At 37.4% G+C, this 19227-nt stretch overlaps 1 protein-coding gene across 1 annotated transcript in view; it reads left to right on the top strand.

The window, feature by feature from the left end:
- GPR158 (G protein-coupled receptor 158) overlaps positions 1–19227 on the top strand; it is a 442546-nt gene that overhangs the window by 304945 nt on the left and 118374 nt on the right. Inside the window, exon 5 of the mRNA XM_080654328.1 lies at positions 5792–5860. Within this exon, the coding sequence (XP_080510454.1) occupies positions 5792–5860 (69 nt within the window). The remainder of the gene's footprint in view (positions 1–5791; positions 5861–19227) is intronic.

The following is a 19227-nucleotide window of genomic DNA, read 5'->3' as shown; positions in this document are numbered from 1 at the left end:
GTGGGGCGTGCAAGAGGCAGCCAATCAATGATTCTCTCTCATCATTGATGTTTCTATCTCCCTCCCTCTATGAAATCAATCTATACTAATAAAAGTGTAATGTGCTAATTAGACCGAACATCTTCCGGACAACCTTCTGGACGTCCTTTTGGACAAAGCCATGGTGGTGGGGCCAAGGCAGTGGCAGTTAGGGCCGATGAGGCTGGCAGGGGAGAGCAGTTATGGGGATCGGGCTGGCAGGGGAGATCAGTTAGGGAGATCAGGCCAGCAGGCAGGTGAGCGGTTAGGAGCCAGTGGTCCCATATTGCAAGAGGGATGTCTGACTGTCAGACATCCCCTGAGGGGTCCTGGATTGGAGAGGGTGCAGGTCAGGCTGAGGGATCACCCCCATGCATGAATTTCATGCACCGGGCCTCTAGTATAATTGTAATTTATTTTTCTATTTACTTAGTGTGCTGTACTGTCTTAAAGAATATGAAACGATGTTTAAGTCACTTTGGACTTTATTTTTAGATAAACTTATTTTTCCGAAATGTCTGAAAGTGCTCTGCTACAAAATGACTCTATCAGATGAAAAATGGGTTTTCTTGTAACATCTTAGAAATTAGAAAGAATTCCTAGTTAAGGCAATGTTATAATATCTTTCAATGTTCTACATAACACTTTCAAGAATTTTAAATTGACTGGTACATTTTTTATAACATCTGAACCCAACCCCTTACTTGTGGTTGATTTTTAAATACTTTAGTAGCGCTACATGTTTTGTTATTACACTATAACTTATAGTTTTGTTCCCTTTAGTTTGGGTAAGGACACAACTGAGGGTCAGGTAGGATGTACAAAGGAAATCAAACTGACTTGGAGTCACTCACCAGCTGAGTGAGCTCAGGCAGCCGATTGACCTCACATCCTCTATCTGCCCATGAAAGACTGATGCTGAACTTCCATTGACTGACCTTTGCCAAGTAGCATCATTGCCACTCTTTACAACGGTGCTGCAAGGTGGGCATTGTTACACCCATTTTATAAATGAAGACTGAAGCTCAGAAGGTTAAGCAGCTTGCCCAAGGTCACACAGCTAATAAGCAACCGATGCTGAGATTTTGAACCACCTGGATATAAAGCCCCAGTGTTTTATTCCATGAATTTATAATTCTCTGAATTATTTATGTTTAACTTAGGGGATCTCTCTCATTCCTCTGATCACATTCCTCTGCTTTTTGGACCTTTTTTATTCTTCTGAAAAAATGATATTGGGTTTAACTAACCATATTTTGGGAAATTGTTCCTTGACAATTTTTTCTAAATTCAATTGGATTGTCTCTATTTCATCACAGATCTTCTTGAGACAAACTAATTGCATGCAATCTGTCAAACTATAGATGTAGTCTATACTTACTCATCTATTTATATAATTATAAATAAAATTATTGAAAAAATAATATTCTATCTCTCGATGTTAGGATTCTCTTCAGGACCATCTTTTACATCTTGCTTCCAATTTATTTATGTGTAATTATTTAATCAGGTATTTTTCAGGTTTTGTTTGTAATTTTTCTGTCCATGGATTTCTCTATAGAAACAGGAGGGTTAAAAGAAAAAGCATAGCTCATGAGTCTCTTCTCCCCTAGTGTGGCTAATTCTTTTTGTAAATGATAAAGATTTATAGTCTTGGTTAATCATCCAAACCCTTGCTAGTTCATTCCTTTCAGAGTCTTACTCTGTTCCTTTCTTATATTTTCATCAGACATTCTGAGGTTCAGCTATGTAAAAATATCTTCATATTGTTCCTTTGTAATAGAAAGACATTTTAACTGTTACAAGGCTGAAGAAATTGACTATGATCCAAAATAGCTGCACTGTTTTAGCAAGATATACATTAATTTCCCCAGTGGTTAAAAACGTTAAAAAATAAATGAAGGAGTTAGTGAATGCAGAATCCAGGAAGTAATAACAAACCATTTTAATTATTTTTAAAAATTCATACTTCAGCATTTTTATCATTTATTACTTCTGTTGACTTGGCTTCCTCTGGGTGCTTAAGTCCCAGGTAAATCTTCTTGTGACAATTGTGTTTCATCTTATGCTTCTATACTTTACATCTAAAGATTATAGAATTTAGAAATTGGCTTTGACATAATTTGGTAAAATTGGTGTAATAAGAGTAACCCTTTTCTTTGGTCCACAGGTTTGCTCTCTGACTGTTATAAACCTCCATAAGTCAGTTCTGTAAGTTTAAGAAATGGTCAACATGGAATGGAGGTGTAATTTGTTCACCTCTATTGTAAATTCTGGAATTATATTTATTAGGCGTTTTGGAGTCTAAACTAGCGAGTTAGGCTGAAAGATAACTCCCTCTGTTTTTTATTCATCTCTAAATGTCATAAATATACTGTTTGATAATTTTATACATGTAGTTGATACTGAGTACAAACTTATTAAATAGGAATTAGTTAGAAAGGGCTTTATTTAGACTTTTTTGCATGTTATGATACTAATGTAGAATTTTCTAGTTCAGTTGACACATTTTAGATAATTTTAATTTAATTTTATTTATTTAATTACTAAAATGTATATTGCACAGCAGTGTATGATAACATCTAAAAAGAAATTTAAAAAGGCACACAATATTTCCAAAGCTATTCACTTCTCTAGAAAAAAAGACATGGTTATAAGCTTGATATATATCCTTCAGACCCATATCTGATATATTTATATATATAGAGAGAAAATGTATGGTGTTCATTTGTGTGTATGTATTTTACATAAGTAGTATAATACTGTACATTGTTGATTATCTTCAAGATAGTTTTTCAAGAGTTTCCCAGTTAGTAAATCTGATTAAAAAGAGTTATATGCTACCATTTCTATCTCAGACAAAACTATGAAAGAGATGCCTCTATTATTTTGTGCATTATCTCTCTCATCCATCTTCATTCTTCACTCCCTCCTCTCTCCCATACATATTTAGTACCTCCTCTCTCCTTCCTATCATATCACTTTAATTGCAAGAAAATGATTTCTGTTCTTCACTTTGAACTGAAGTCAGTTATTACTTACATATTTATTTTTTGGCAACAAGTAAAAAATAATAGGCTTTGTTCTACTTAAAAGAACTTCCAGTACCAATAAGAAAATGGGAAAATGTTTCAGGAAGTATGAGGTGTTTTTTTTCTTTATCCCTAAAGTCTTACCTATTAGGTACCTACTCTTCCTGTGTGGCCATAAAGCCAGCTCTGCCCAAGAATATTTTTAAAGGAAAAGTCCACATTTTTAATAGGCCTTACTTACGTTTGATTATGGAACCATATAGTAGAGTTCAGTTTATAATTTGCAGCTTTGAGCTTTTCTGCCCAGCCAGGAATGAGGCAATGAAAGTGTTAGGCAGATTACTCGGCATTTCCACGTGAAAAAGAGATTGGTTGTTGGCTCTGAGAATACTAGTAAAAGCAAGCACCGGTTGTCACGTTGTTTTGATGGTTGTAGCAAGCTAAGAACCAGCTGGCCCTAAACAAAGAATGACCGAGTTCCCTCCCCTGAGGCTTTGCCACCTCAGAGCCATTTTGGATCCCAGCATTAAAATTTTTTGACAAATACTAATATATACCTCTGTGGTTTTTAAATTTATCATCCTGGCTGTTTTCTACCGTTGAATAATACATACCTACTTATTAAGTATCTGGCATGATGCTGCCTATTTTGCATACTTCATATTTTATTAAACCTGTGAGAATTAATAACGTGAAGATTAGGAAACCCATTTTACGGGTGAGGCCATTGAAGTTCAAGTGGTTGTTTTATAATTCAAACTGAGATGAAGTAAACTCTAAGTCTGTTATTTCCATTAAACTTGCAGCTTCTTTTCATATCCCTTTTTTCCAAACAATGTAGATTGTTTCACAAGCAATCTCGTATAACATTTTAGACTCTCAGTGTCATTTTCTTGGAAAGTTTAAAAAATAAACCATAGATTATTCATAATTAGATATTGTTGTGGGGTCGAACCCTGGAGTCAGAATAAGACCATCGGAGGCTGCTGATTGATTAAAAAAGCAGGCAAGGATTTATTGAGCTGGCCAGCACGGCCTCTAGAGCACCACACGCAGGTGGAGTCCACCCTCACGACCGCGCTGTTTCAGGTGTAGGCAGTCCTTTTAAAGGTCTAAACCACAAAAATTTTCCTTTGTTCTAAACGACCCCCCAGCCACATCCTGCTGGACGTTGGAATGTGGACCTATCTTGCAAAAGCAGATTGTACAGAAGCAGAATTGAGCAAAGTTAATAATCTCTAAAAGTTGTCTGCAGTTTCAACTCCTGGAGCTACTGAGTCAGTGGAAATCAATCTCCTGTGGTTCTGGTCCACAGGCTCAGGAAATAACCTTTGTGATGTGGGATGGATTTATGTGCTGAGGTAACTACCCTATTGTTTAAGCAAGTAAGTGTGTGCAGAAGCCAGAATAGCAGGGTTAAAATTCAAACAGCAGTTTTTACCCAAGTATGGTTGCTACCATACTTCAATATGAATATACTTTGCCACCTTGGAAGTTCTGCCAGCATAAAACCCATTTTAAAGTTTGCTGATAGAAATTGCATTTTCAGTAAAAAGCACCTGCTGGCAAAAATAGCAACCAATAGTGAGAAGCCACTTGAATAATCAAGTCTCTTCACGGACTAAACTTGTTTCTTTATTCCCAAATTCTTAAATTAATGGAAGTCCTAAGTTCTTTTGAGGGATTACATAAAGTCTTTCCTATTTGCCTAACAATGTCCTACCAGGGTTTTGGAAGAGGAATTAAATTTTCTTTCTCTGACTATCCAGTTAGCTGATATTTCTTTTTAAGTAACGGACTGTTGTGGTTTGGTTTTTCAGCCTTTTGTTGTTGAAAAACTAATTGCTACTACCTCAAATTATTTCCAGTTAAGATATCATATTTGCACCAGGTGTATACATTTTATGTGGCATTTAGTGAAAACTGGGGACTCTCAAATGACCGGTTTTAATGTTTGAATTCTTAATCGATATATTTACCCTATATTAATACTTAAACTCACTGAAGCAAAATTTATTATTAGAAGATAAGATAGATTTTTTTTGGTTATTTTTCATTTCATCCCACGGCTCAAAGCATTTTGCTTTGGGAAAATAATGCTATTTTGAGTCTAATAAAATACTTTATAAACTTTAAATATTCAGGAAATTTATTTGAAAATCAACTTATTCTTTTGAATTTTGAGTTGAGAATAATTTAAGCATTTTACAAGGTGAGATTCCTCTGTTATTTAGTGTGATTTCTATTATTCACATAGTGGAGCTCTGTAGTGAGTTTGGGGACTATATTTTATCACGGAGGTGCCAAGACCTTGTGCATATGTTTGTTTTACGCACTGAAATCATCATGTAGGCATTTGTGAAGTGGCTTAGGGATAGAATTCAATATGCACTTGTAGCTGATGTTTCAGAAATACAGGCAAGACCTAATGTGTCTGTGAATCAGTTAGTTTGAAAGGATTTTCTAGATAGTGTTTCCAGCTGCTTAAACTGCTCAATAATTCAAATTTTAGAGAATAAAATTCCATGAAGGCACTAGAAATGTTATTAAGACTACCATCACCTTTGTAGTCAGTCTTTGCATGTTTCAGTTAAGTTCCCCTGTCTGAAATATTAGCCAGTTTTTATTTATTTTCCCTCAAAGAATGCTGTTCTACTGGTTGAGGCATTGTCACAATAGCATAAATTCTTCCATGCCTTGAAATGTAAGTCTAACAATGACATTTTAATTTTATTTTTTAGAGCATCAGAGCATCGGGCCTTATCCTGTTGGAAACTATCCTTTTTGGGTCTTTGCTTCTATACTTTCCAGTAAGTAATATATTTGTATTTTAAAAGTATCCATTTATTTTATTTTGCTTATATACCTATATCAAGCTATATAATATAGATAGATAAACAAGGGTTTTATATATATTTAAAACTCTGTCTTTTACATATTGGATCACCTTAGATAAGTTACTTAGCATTTCTAAACTTAGGTTTCTTCTTATAAAATGGAGCTAATTATACATTTCTTCCCAAGTTTGTGAGGAGAGTTAAATGCTTAAATTAACTACCATATGAAAGTCATGTTTGGTATATACGCTTGGTTATATACATATAAATATTCATTTCTTTCTCCTTTACTTGAATTAGAACCGTGAGACACACCAGCCAGTTCATGCTGGAAAATAACAAATGGTTACACAGAAAAAGAAACCTAATAAGATAAATGCATGTGTGGTACTCCTGGTGTAGGGAATCACCACTGGTTCTCTCTATCACACTAGTAACATGTCTGTAAGCAGAAGATAAGTATTGATTTTACTAATTTAATTCAATCAGTTTGTATTCAGCAGTTATTGTGTATCAAGTGCTGTGCTAATTTCTGGAAATGCAGTGAGACGATCAACTTGATTTTTCCTCTAAAGAAGCTTACAATTTAGAGGAGGGCATGAGTAAGTACAGGTAATTATAATAAAATGTGACAGAAGCTGAGAGTGTAGTAAGGAGAGGATGTTGTGGAGGCACTTAGGAGAGAATGATAAAATATCATTCTTATCCTCCAAGCTTACCCCTAAGTCTGTCTATTTTCAAAATATCAGCCAGTTTTAACACCAAAGTTAGACCATGGCACTCCTTTCATCAAAACCTCCAAGGTTCCCCGTTTTACCTAGAGTAAAAGCCAAAATGCTTAAGATGACCTCAAAAGCCAAACATGACTTGGATTTGCCCCTTCCACTACCTCATTTTTCAAATTCTCTTCTCTCCCTCAGTGTTTCCAAGCACTCTTAATCTATTCAGGTTTTCTACGTCATGAATTACATTTCATATTTCTACTTAAAATAGAAATTTATTTAAGTATAGTCAGTTTTTATTTTTCTATAAAATCATTCGTGTTACATGTTTTCTAATTTACTAGTATAGAGTTATGCATAGTAATAATAGAAGCAATATAATAATGCAAAGCCTGTTTATCATGCATGCCTGGTTCTGTTCCTATATAAATGGCATGTTGTGCCTCATAACATTTAATCTTCCCCATGGAACTACGAGGCAGGTATTTAACCAGTCATAGAGTCAGCCATATAGAAGTGAAAGTTCTGAAATGACTTCAGTAATTTGAATAATAATTTTAATCATTTGAATATCTGTTGTTGCTGCTACCATCATCCTTTTCCTGAACCTCTGCTACTTAAAAACACATTTCTACCCAACAGCTAGAGGGATATTTTAAAATATCATGTCTAATCTATCACTCCTCCGAGAGCTTCTCACTGTTCTTAGAATAAAGATCAAAATTCTCAATATGGTTTATGATGTAATAAATATTGTGGTCATTGCCCACTTCCCAGTCTCATCCAATACCCAATACCACTTTTCTCCTTGTTTTCTGCACTCAGCACATGACCAACCTTCTTTGAGTTGTTAAATGAAACAGGATCTCTCTTATGGTAGGCTCTTTAAAGATATCCACAGTTCTAATCCTTGGAACCTGTGAATATGGCACTTTACATGCTAAAAGGTACTAGTGGACTACTGAATGAGGTTATACTGGGTAAACTTAGAACTATACCCTAACCTAGTGGATTTTTCCCTGTGGAAATGGCCTCTAAAGAATCTGCTTGGAGAGCCACGGCAGAGGCTGAGGTGGTATCTGGGGAGGTGAGACCCGCTCTGCCCTGCTCGCCTCCACTCGTCGGAGGCTAAGATTTGGGTGTGCACCTCTGCCCTGGCACCTGCTGAACCCTGGCACCAAGGACCTATGGCTGTGGCACTCTGTGGGTGGGAAGGGCCCAAAAAGATGGTGCTGAGAGCATGGATGGGCACCTTGGGCTCAATACCAAAAAGAAGAACCTACTTCCCCCAGTTGGCATGGGATTCCGTTAAGAAGCCTTCCTGGATTGATTGAAAGATGAAGCTAAATTCTAGAAAGTTGACTGCCTCCTCCAAGAAGCCTTTGAGCAGGATGGAAGTGGGGAGGCCCCAGCCTCTAGCCTGGGCAGCCCATTACACTGGTGATACCAGGGATAAGACGTGGCTTCACCACCACTCCCTTCCTGTTCCATCCTGGTTTCTCCTGTTCAACTGAGCTGAGATTCCTCGGAAATGGAAGTTCTTTCTCCTAACAGAGACTCATTTTAATTTTTAAAAACTCTGCTTGATTGTGAAAGATTAAGAATGATGGTCCTTATTTATATTACTTATGCAGTGCTTGTAGTTAGGCAATAAAAACACACGTGTTATTTTTGGAAAAAAATATATTTTTCTTATTTTTAGAAAGAGAAGAAGGGAGAGGGAGAAAGAGAAACATCAATGTTAGAGAGAAATATCGATGTTAGAGCAAAATATCCACTGGCTCATTCTACACGCCACTACTGGGGATGAAGACCACAACTCGTGCATGTGCTCTGATTGGTAATGGAATCAGCAACCTTTCAGTGCGTGGGACGATGCCCAACCAACTGACCCACACCCACCAAGGCCTTTGTAGTGTTATTTCGAAGTATTAGTTAAAGTTCAGTTTATCTTTATTCATGATTCATATTTATTCAAAGCAAGTGGTCATATTAATGAGCATGTGCCTAAAATCTGTGTAAGAATTTTAAAGCCTCTTAAATAGAATAAGTACTCTAGAAAAGAAGGACATTTCAAAAAATGTAAATGTTAGGCTCCTAAGTGTTCAAAGCAGTTATTAGAGACCCATGCATTGGCTGGGATCTAGTTTTGAAATACATCTGATATGCCTATACCTATGATGATATCAGATACAGAGAAAAATGGAAATTTAAAAGGAATATAAAGACAGCACTTATGCTGGATAATTGTAATATGCCTGGGAAGGAAAAAAACACACAACAGAAAAGAAGACTTACCAAATAAATTTTGTCCAACAGAAACATTAGGATGCCTCATCATGCTGCCTTTATGCTTCACTAGCCTTGTTTTAGCTTTCACAACATAAATTTTCTCTGTAACTGCTTGAGATATTAATGTGTATCTCTCAAGTTCTCACTGTGTACCTTAATTTCAAACAAGTTCATGTGCATGCTTTGAAGACAGAAAGGGCCAAATTATGTAATGATGATTTGAATGTAGCATAAGATATAGGAGGGGTGGGGAGAAGGAGGTTAAAATAAACTATTGATTGAGTCTGGGAAGCCAAGTGATTTTATTTTAGGTGACAGAATGGGAGACGATATCTCAGAAATTGACAGGAAAGTCTGGCTACATAGGGTGTGCACATGTGCATGAGTGTACGTGCATAAAACATTCTTGACAAAAAGAGTAACTTGGTCATTGGACCAGGGCTCATTGGCTTCTTTGGGTTTTGCAGAAATTAAGTTTATAACTTTTGGCTCGAGTTTTTGCTTCAAGAAGGATCTCTTTATTACATGATAAAGGTGACTAAGTAAACCTAATATAGCCAAACGTTCTAATTATTTGATAGTGTAAATGTGACGTGTACATTTCTAATTTGATAAATATCTTACCTGCTTTCTCTATTCCTGGGGTGGCCTATACCAAAATTGCTCATGAAAGTTTTACTGGGGGTTGCTGTTTTTGAAAAAAAAAATGTACTTGAATGAAGTTGAATTATTTTTAGAGCCTGGTAGCTCCTGGAAGGAGACTGTGGGGATAGTCACTGTTCTGCACTGTTATGCAACCAGCCTTTTCTTCTTTCTAGGCTGCATATTGTTGTTCAGATTTGCAAGAATTAAGTTTATTTTTGCCTTTTCTAAGCCATCTTAGACAACAGACTATGTTATAACAATGCTTATATTAGAAAGTCCAAATTAGAGATTGTCATCATTGTGCAAATGAGGACAAACCAAAACCTGACTAAATTTAGCGTCGTTATAATAGGACAGCACAGAGCTGAAGCATTTAAAACATTTTCTTACAGATTCTCAAGAAATTTATGATTTGAAGTCCATATATTTGTGAACAAATGATTAATCTTCATAATCACTTAAAACTTTCATACACTTTATAAAAGAAAGAAAAAATAACTTTAAAATCAATTAAAGTATATTTTCTTGTTAAATTACATAAAATGACATTTTATGGATTAACAAAACATATTAAGTAATTCAGAGTCTAGAATTTTGTTTTTGACTTGACTGAACCAAAGATTTCAGCAAATAATGTATATTTCCCCCCTCTAACCTTGATTATCTATTTGGTTGGCTGATGTATCTTTCTGTAAAGGACATCAGTACATTTATAAATACAGTTAAGTACTTATAGTACTTTTTCCAACTCCCACCTCTCAGTTCCTACAAAGAAACCTGCAAAATATTAGAGCTGGTAGATGCATCAGACACAACTCAGTCTTTATTCACCCCTATTTTGCAAATAGAAAAAGAGAGGTTGAGAGAAGTTACAACTCATTCAACTTTTCACTAGGTAATAAGAGCACCAAGAATAGAATCTAGTCTCTTGATTTCTGGTCTAGCACTCTCTTCACTCTATGACAGAACTTCTGATCTATGGTATGGATGTGAGATTCAGATGTCATTATTCAGGGTAGTGAGAGAGGCCCATGTTCTATACGTTGGTCAGTCACCCTTCCTCTTTAAGTCTCCAAGGAAATAAAAGGCACAGAAGATAACACAGGAAACCAATTTAAAATATCTTGAGGTTTGGCTCTAAGACCAAATATAAAATTCCTATAAGCTTGGCTGGACCATGTTGTTGAACCTTATGAAATATCTGATATTCAAACATTTTACCTATGAAAATGGCAATTGCTCCCTAGCCTTTTGGCTCCGTGTTTAGAGTATCAGCCTGCACACCTAAGCAGCCATGGGCAAACTACGGCCCGCGGGCCGGATCCGGCCCGTTCGGCTCTTCTATCAGGCCAGCAGAGCCGAAAGAGCGGAGGGTTCTCTTGCTCTACCCTCCGCTCCTTTACTTTGAATTTATATTAGTTCACACAAACACTCCATCCATGCTTTTGTTCCGGCCCTCCGGTCCAGTTTAAGAACCCATTGTGGCCCTCGAGTCAAAAAGTTTGCCCACCCCTGCCTAAGAGTCACAGATTCATTCCCAGTCAAGGGCACATACTTGGGTTGCAGGTTCAATCCCTGGCCCTATTGGGGGCGCATGTAGAAGGCAACCAATTGATGTGTCTCTCTCACATTGATGATTCTCTCTCTTCCCCTCCCCCATTTCCTCCATTCCACTCTCTCTAAGAATCAATGGGGAAAATATCCTCAGGTAAGGATTAACAAAACAAAAGGCAATTTTATGTTTCAACCAAATAAATAACCCTGTTAAACCATACCTGACTGTTTTCAGTGCACAGGGCCTACTGGCAAGTCAGTTAAGAGACCACTTTTTTCTAAGATCACCCCAAAGCCTAAAGCTGAAACTCAGATTTTTTTTTACTCCAGGGTAGCACACATGCATCATTCAGAAGCAGAGCAAAAACAAGAGCATATTGCTCCCATGTATAGACATTAAAGGTAAAGAAATAAAGGAAAGAATGTTAAAAGTGGGGAGGAAGAGTGAAACCATGAGAAAATAGCTAAAACAGTCAAGTTTTTAATCCATTACTACTATTATTGATTTTGATGCTCAAGTTAACCCAGTGAGAGTCTTTCAAGCTAGCTCCTGCATTCGTTTGATATGATTTATCCTTTGAGTACTTCCCTACTTCCTAGCATAATAGAGTATACTTTCCCCATTCCAGCCCTGGAATCAGCCTTTTCTCCAAAGGGCCATGTTTCTTTTTTAGGGTGAAATGATATCAATTCAGTTCTGTGACAGATCACATCCATTGTGACCAACATAGGGGGGAAAGGTCCCAAATTTACAATTGGGTCAATGTTTCTCAGACCTGTTATCTCGGAATCTTTGTAAGGAGAATGCTCTTCAAGTCTAAGAGTCCATCCTTAGGCTGATCTACTTGATCTCATTCGGTCCATGTGTATTGATATCAAAGCAAAAGAGAGAAAAAAAAGGGGGGGAAGAATTCAGTAGTCATGTGCATGACAGTACCATAGAGAAAATAGTAGTTGTTTCATTCCAAGGTAACTTAGGAAGTGTGGGAGTAGAAGACATTTAATCTCCAAACTGCTGGAGGATTTCAGGAATTTTGGATAAAATACTGAGATCCAAAGACATCAGAGAACTAGACACACTTCTTTATGGGAATTTGAAGAGTGTGAGGACAAGACACCTTGTTTTCTTTTATAGGGTGGGATAGAGTAAGAGAAGAAATTGTAAATATCCTGGAAAACTGTGCAGTTCCATTTACCCACTTGTTCCTGTGCTCCTCTTCCCTATCAGCCTACCAGAGAGAAGTCTGATTGTTAGTGAGAGTGGTTGTGTGTGGTAAGGCATTAAGGCTATCAAGTATGTGTATTTAGTTAAGAGTCTTGGATCACTGATGTATCAGGTGTAAGGAATTAACAATCTCCCTTTAGCTAAAAGAGGGATTTTATATTTTTTATTGAATTTATTGGGGGTGACATTGGTTAATAAAATGATGTAGACTTGAGGTGTTCATTGCATAGTGTGTTCACCACCCCAAGTCAACTCTCCTATCACCATTTGTTCCCCCTTTTATCCTCTTCTACCTCCTCTCACACTCTTCCCCCCTCCCCACCCCCATTTCCCTCTGTTAATCACCATACTGATGTCTGTGTCTATGAATATGTTTGTTTTTTACTTAAGCCCTTCACCTTTTTCACCCAGCCCCCCATCCCAGCACCCTTCCCCCAGACAGCTGTTAGTCTGTTCTCTGTATCTATTAGTCTGTTTCTATATTGTTTGTTAGTCTATTTTGTTCATTAGATTCCAAGCATAAGTGGGATCATGTGATACTTGTTTTCTCTGACAGGCCTATTTCACTTAGTATAATACTTTCCAGGTCTCTCCAAGCTGTCACAAAAGAGTTAAAATTCGTTCTTTCTTACAGCTGAGTAATATTCCATTGTGTAAATATACCACAGCTTTTTTATCCACTCATCTACTGATGGGCACTTGAGCTGTTTCCAAATCTTGGCTACTATAAATAATGCTGCAATGAGTATTGGGGTGCATATATTCTTTTGAATTAGTGTTTTAGGTGTCTTTGGATATGTTGCCAGAAGTGGAATTTCTGGACCATACTGCAGTGCCTTTTTTAATTTTGTGAATAAATGTCATACTGTTTTCCACAGTGGCACCAACCTGCATTCCCACCAATAATGCCCAAAGATTCTCTTTTCTCCACATCTTCACCAATACTTGTTTGTTGGTTTATTGATGATAGCCATTCTAATAGGTATGAGGTGATACCTATAGCCATTCTATAGGTATCTCATTGTAGTTTTAATTTAAATATCTCTGATGATTAGTGATGTTGAGTGTCTTTTCATATGTCTATTGGCCATCTATATCATCTTTTGAAAAGTGTCTATTCTGGGTATAATCTCCACAAATCAGTAAATGTGATATACCACATAAACAGAATGAAGGATAAAAAGCACATGATCATATCAATAGATGCAGAAAAAGCATTTGATAAAATTCAGCACTCATTTATGATAAAAACTTTCAGCAAAGTGGGAATAGAGGGAATATACCTCAACATAATAAAGTCCATATATCACAAACCCATAGCCAACATCATACTCAATGGGCAAAAACTAAAAGGGTTACCCTTATGATCTGGAAAAAGATAGGGATGCTCACTTTCACCACTCTTATTCAACATAATGCTAGAAGTCCTAGCTACAACAGTCAGATAAGAAGAAGGAATAAAAGCCATCCAAATTGGAAAGGAATAAGTAAAACACTCATTATTTGCAGTTGACATGATACTGTATATAGAGAAACCTAAAGATTCCACAAAAAACTACTAGAACTGATAAATTAATTCCATAAAGTAGTAGGATACCAAATAAATGTTCAGAAATCATCTGCATTTTTATACGCCAATAATGAATTATCAGAAGGGGAAATTGAGAGAACAATTCCATTTACAATTGCATAAAAACTTAAATACCTAGGAATACATTTAACTAAGAATGTAAAAGACCTATACTCAGAAAATATAAGACACTGAAGAAAAAAATTCAAGAAGATACAAATAAATGGAAGCATAAATGCACTCATGGATAGAAATAATTAACATCATTAAAATGTTCATTATTCACAAAGTAATTTATAGATTCAGTGCAATTCTATCAATACACCAATGACATATTTCACAGAACTAGACAAATATTACAAAAATTTATATGGAACCTCAAAGACCCCAAATAGCCACAGCAATATTAAGAAAGAAGAACGAAGTTGGAGGAGTAATGTTACTAGATATCAAATTATACTACAAGGCCATAGTAATCAAAAAAGCATGGTACTGACATAAAAACAGACATATGGATCGATGGAAAAGAATAGAGAACCTGGAAACAAACCCACAACTTTATGGTCAATTAATATTTGACAAAGGAGGTAAGAATATACAATAGGGTAAAGATAGTCTATTCAATAAATGGTGCTGGGAAAAGTGAATAGACTCATACAAAATAAATGAAACTAGACTACCTTCTTACTCCATACAAAAGAATTAATTCAAAATGGATTAAAGACTTAAATGTAAGACTTGAAACCATAAACATCTTAGCAGAAAAGAGAGCCAATAAACTCTTGGACATTTCTAGCAATATATTTTTTTCTGACATACGTCTTTGAGTAAGAGAAACAAAAGAAAAAAATTAACCTGACTACATCAAACTGAAAAGTTTTTGCACAACAAAGGAAACCATCAACAAAATGAAAAGACAACCCACTGAATGGGATAACATATGATAAAGGGCCAATATCCAAAATTTATAAATAAGTTATAAAACTCAACACCAAATAAACAAACAATCCAATTTAAAAATGAGCAAAGGATCTGATCAGACACTTCTCCAAAGAGGACATATAGATGGCTGAGTTTTAATAAACTGAAAGAACCTTGAATACTTGAGAATTGGACTTCTGACTTTAGTTTATCATTGAACAGAAAGAGTGTTTTCATTTTTGCTAAAATAAACACCAATTAGACTATATGCCTCTTAAAATATACTTTGATATTTTTGTGAAATTTAATCCTATCTAATAAAAGAGTAATATGCAAATTAACCATCACTCCGCTACACCCACAAGCCACGCCCACCATCCAATCAGGAGCGAATATGCAAATAAACCCAACCAAGATGGCTATGGCCACAGAGAGCAGGAGGGAGGCTTGGGTTTCCCTGGCAATGGAGGAAGCCAAGCTTTCCGCCTGCCCTTGCCAGCCTAGGCCTCCACTCAAGGCTACAAAGTTTCAATGATAGAAGATACATAAACCCAAACAGAAATGGTGGCAGCCACGGAGCTGGAAAGAGCAGGAGGCTAGGGATGCCCCTGGCGATGGAGGAAGCCAAGCTTTCTGCACACCCTGCCTTGCCCAGGCCTCCACTTAAGGCTAAAAAGTTTCAATTATAGAAGATACATGAATCCCCCCAAAAATGGCTGCTGCCACAGAGCAAGCAGAAGGCTTGGCTCCACTCCAGGCTACAAAGTTTCAATTGTAGAAGATAAATAAACCCCAGATACCAGGGCCACTGCTTGGGTCGCTGGGGGGTGTGGCCGGCCTGCAAACCACCACAGGCCCCTTGCCCAGGCCGCCTCACGCCCCAAGGGAACCCCCACCCTGTTCTGGGATACCCTTCAGGGCAAACCAGCTGGCCCCCACCCATGCACCAGGCCTCTATCCTATCTAATAAAAGAGTAATATGCAGATTGACCATCACTCCAACACACAAGATGGCTGCCCCCATGTGGTCAAAGATCCTGCCCCCGTGTGGACACAAGATGGCCACCACAAGATGGCCAGCAGGGGAGGGCAGTTGGGAGGGACCAGGCCTGCAAGGGAGGGCAGTTGGGGGCGATCAAGCTGGCAGAGGAGGGAAGTTTGGGGTGAACAGGCCTTCAGGGAAAGGCAGTTGGGAGGGACCCAGGCCTGCAGGGGAGAGCAGTTGGGGGGGACCAGGCCTGCAGGGAAGAGCAGTTGGGGGGGGACCAGGCCTGCAGGGGAGGGCAGTTAGGGGCAAACAGGCTGGCAGGAGAGCAGTTAGGCATCAATCAGGCTGGCAGGGGAGTGGTTAGGGGGTGATCAGGCTGGCAGGCAGAAGCGGTTAGGGGCAATCAGGAAGGCAGGCATGCGAGCAGTTGGGAGCCAGCAGTCCTGGATTGTGAGAGGGCAGTCGGACATCCCTCGAGGGGTACCAGATTGGAGAGGGTGCAGGCTGGGCTGAGGGACACCCCCTCCCCCATGCACGAATTTTGTGCACCAGACCTCTAGTAATTACATATTTATAAACTAGAACAAAATTGAAAAATGCAAAGAAAAAGTTAAAAGATCAGCCAAAGGTAAAACATCATCATCCAGAAGTAATCATCATATACATCATCCATAAATAATCATCATATACATCTCAATCAAATGTATACAATGATTATTTCTGGATGATGATGCATTTATGCATCTATATATGCATGTATTGAAATAGAAAATGGATATATGGTTTAAATTGAGATACAGATAGGATTACTCTATGAGATTTTTATTAAATAATATTAATTGTAATCACAAAAAACTGAATTGAAAATAAAGGTATTACTTAATTTTTAGATAAATGAATCTCCACAATAAGCATTATTAGTTCTGAAAGCTCTTTCTAAAGTGAATAAAGATTATAAAATGCTTAGAAGGTTGGGTTAATTTTTTTCCACTTAGCTATATATATAAATTTAAGGCAGTATCACTTGGCTTCAGCTATCTATCTATCTATATATATATATATATATATATATATATATATATGCCTAATATGCAAAGTGTCCCCTCGGGAGTTTGACCAACCAGGAGTTCAATCACTTGCTATGACGTGTGTTGACCACTAGGGCATGGCACAGAATAAAGGAAGGCCCCAGCCAGCAGCTGGCAGCTGCTAGGAACCCTACCCATGCATGAATTTGTGCACTGGGCCTCAGTGTTAGATAAGAAATAAAAATCAAATACAGTTTCTTTTGTCCCCTTCTCCCACTATTTTATTTTTGTTATTTATTAATTTTTTGAATTGTTAAAGTATATAGTTCATATATAACATGCAATTTCGAAACTAAAGTATAATTCACTTGGTTGTTAAACCTTAGTTTTATATTTAATAGATTTAATGTTTTCCACTAATGTCTGTAGCATGCTTTCTTCATTCCTCAGCTCTTATTTTGATTTATACCTTGGTTTTCATTAACAGGTGTTTCATGAAGGAATAATAAGTTCTATTGTTCTTGAGTTTTTATATGCTTGAGAATCTCTACCCATTGTCCTAATATATGAAGAATAACTTCTTTGTATATAAATATTTCAAAACACACTTTCTATCGCTCTGAACTTTGTATTCATTGTCTGAATTTTTCCAGCTCTTGAAACAGCCTGATTTCTTTCTCCTATGGATGACTTGGTATTTCTGCCTAGAAGCCAATGCAATTCTTTAGTCTAGCAATTAAATAATTAAAATCAGAATTATCTTGGAATTTGTCATTATATATCATTCTTGGATCATGGTGGTGTTGTGTGTTTTTTTTTTTTTTTTCAATATATAGATGTAAAACCTCTTTTATTCCTGGAAATTTTTTTAATTATATCTTTAATTTTGTGTCTTTTCTTCAGAAACAAGAACTATGCATACATTGGATTTTTCTCTTCCCTCTGTACCTCTATTGTTCCTAGTTATTTGTGTATCTTTGTCTTTTTCTATTTTGTGTGTTTGCTTTAAGTCTTTATTTCATGATCTTTACACTATTCTCAGTTGTGTTTATTATGCTTGAGTTGATTCTAATATTCCTTTAACCTCTCTAATGTCTTTCTTTTCTTTTTTTCATTTCTCCCTCTTTCCCCAGCTTTCTTGGGGGCAGTTTTATCCCTTTCTCTGTTTTTCTTATCTCTTCTTTCATTTCACTTCCTTTTCTTTGACCTTTTTTATGAGAGGGAGCATGTTTTTGTTTTGCTTTTAATATATTTCTATTGATTTCAGAGAGGAAGAAAGAGGGAGAGGGAGAGATAGAAACATCAATGATGAGAGAGAATTATTGATTGGCTGCCTCCTGCATGCCCTCCCCACCCCCCCCACTCTGCCACTGGGAATCCAGCCCACAACCCTGGCATGTGCCCTGACCTGGACTTGAACCGTGACTTCCTGGTTCATAGGTCGATGTTCAACCACTGAGCCATGCCAGCCAGGTGGAACATGTTTTCTGTAATTTCTTTGATGCCATGAGTATTGCTTATTTAAACGTTTATCAATTTTCTTGGTTAATATCACTTTTGTTGTTCTTTTTGCATCTGCCTTTTCTCCCAAGTATTTAAACAAAAATTCTATGCTGATACTTTTCTGATTTTTATCGTGATAATTCTTTTTTATTTTGGTAAAATATACATAAACATAAGCTTACCATTTACATAATTATTAAATGTCCAATTTAGTGGCATTAAATACATTCATAATGTTGTGGAACCATCACCATTACCCATTTCAAGAGCATTTTTATCATCTCAATTAAAGCTCTGTTTCCATCTATAATAATAAAAACATAATATGCTAATTAGACCAGATGACCTTCCGGGCGACCACGCTATGACACCCACTGGCGCCAGGCCAGCCAAGGCAGGTGCAATGTGATTGGTCTGGGGCCCAGCCATCGCCCCATGATCGACCCGCAGAGGGAGGCCCAGGCCACCGGCTGGCAGAGCAATCAATCCCGGGGGGAGGGGAAGGGCTCCATGATCTCCCCAAAGAGGGAGGGCCAGGCCACCAACCTGGCAGGCTTCGGCAGGTGGGTGGGACCTCCCTCTGCGAGGGAAGCCCGCATCCCTGTGCCTGCCAGCAGCACCTGAGGGAAACCTGAGTCCCGGGTGCCAGAGAGAAGCCGGTGCTGGCAGCCAGAGGAAGGAAGGCCTACTCTTGCATGAATTTCATGCATTGGGCCTTTAGTTAAATAATAAGTTTCCATTCCTTCTTCACTACCAGCCCTCACTTTCTATTTTCTCTCTCTATGAACTTGCCTATTCCAGGTGCTTCATATGAGTGGAATCATACAATATCTTTTTGTGCCTAGTGTATTTCATTTAGCATACAGTTTTCAGGGTTCATCCAGGTTATGGC

Source organism: Plecotus auritus (genome assembly GCF_963455305.1).
Source record: "Plecotus auritus genome assembly, chromosome: 1".
Classification (NCBI taxonomy): domain Eukaryota; kingdom Metazoa; phylum Chordata; class Mammalia; order Chiroptera; family Vespertilionidae; genus Plecotus; species Plecotus auritus.
The sequence above is the reverse complement of the archived record's forward strand: the minus strand, read 5'-3'. Positions and strand labels throughout refer to the sequence as shown.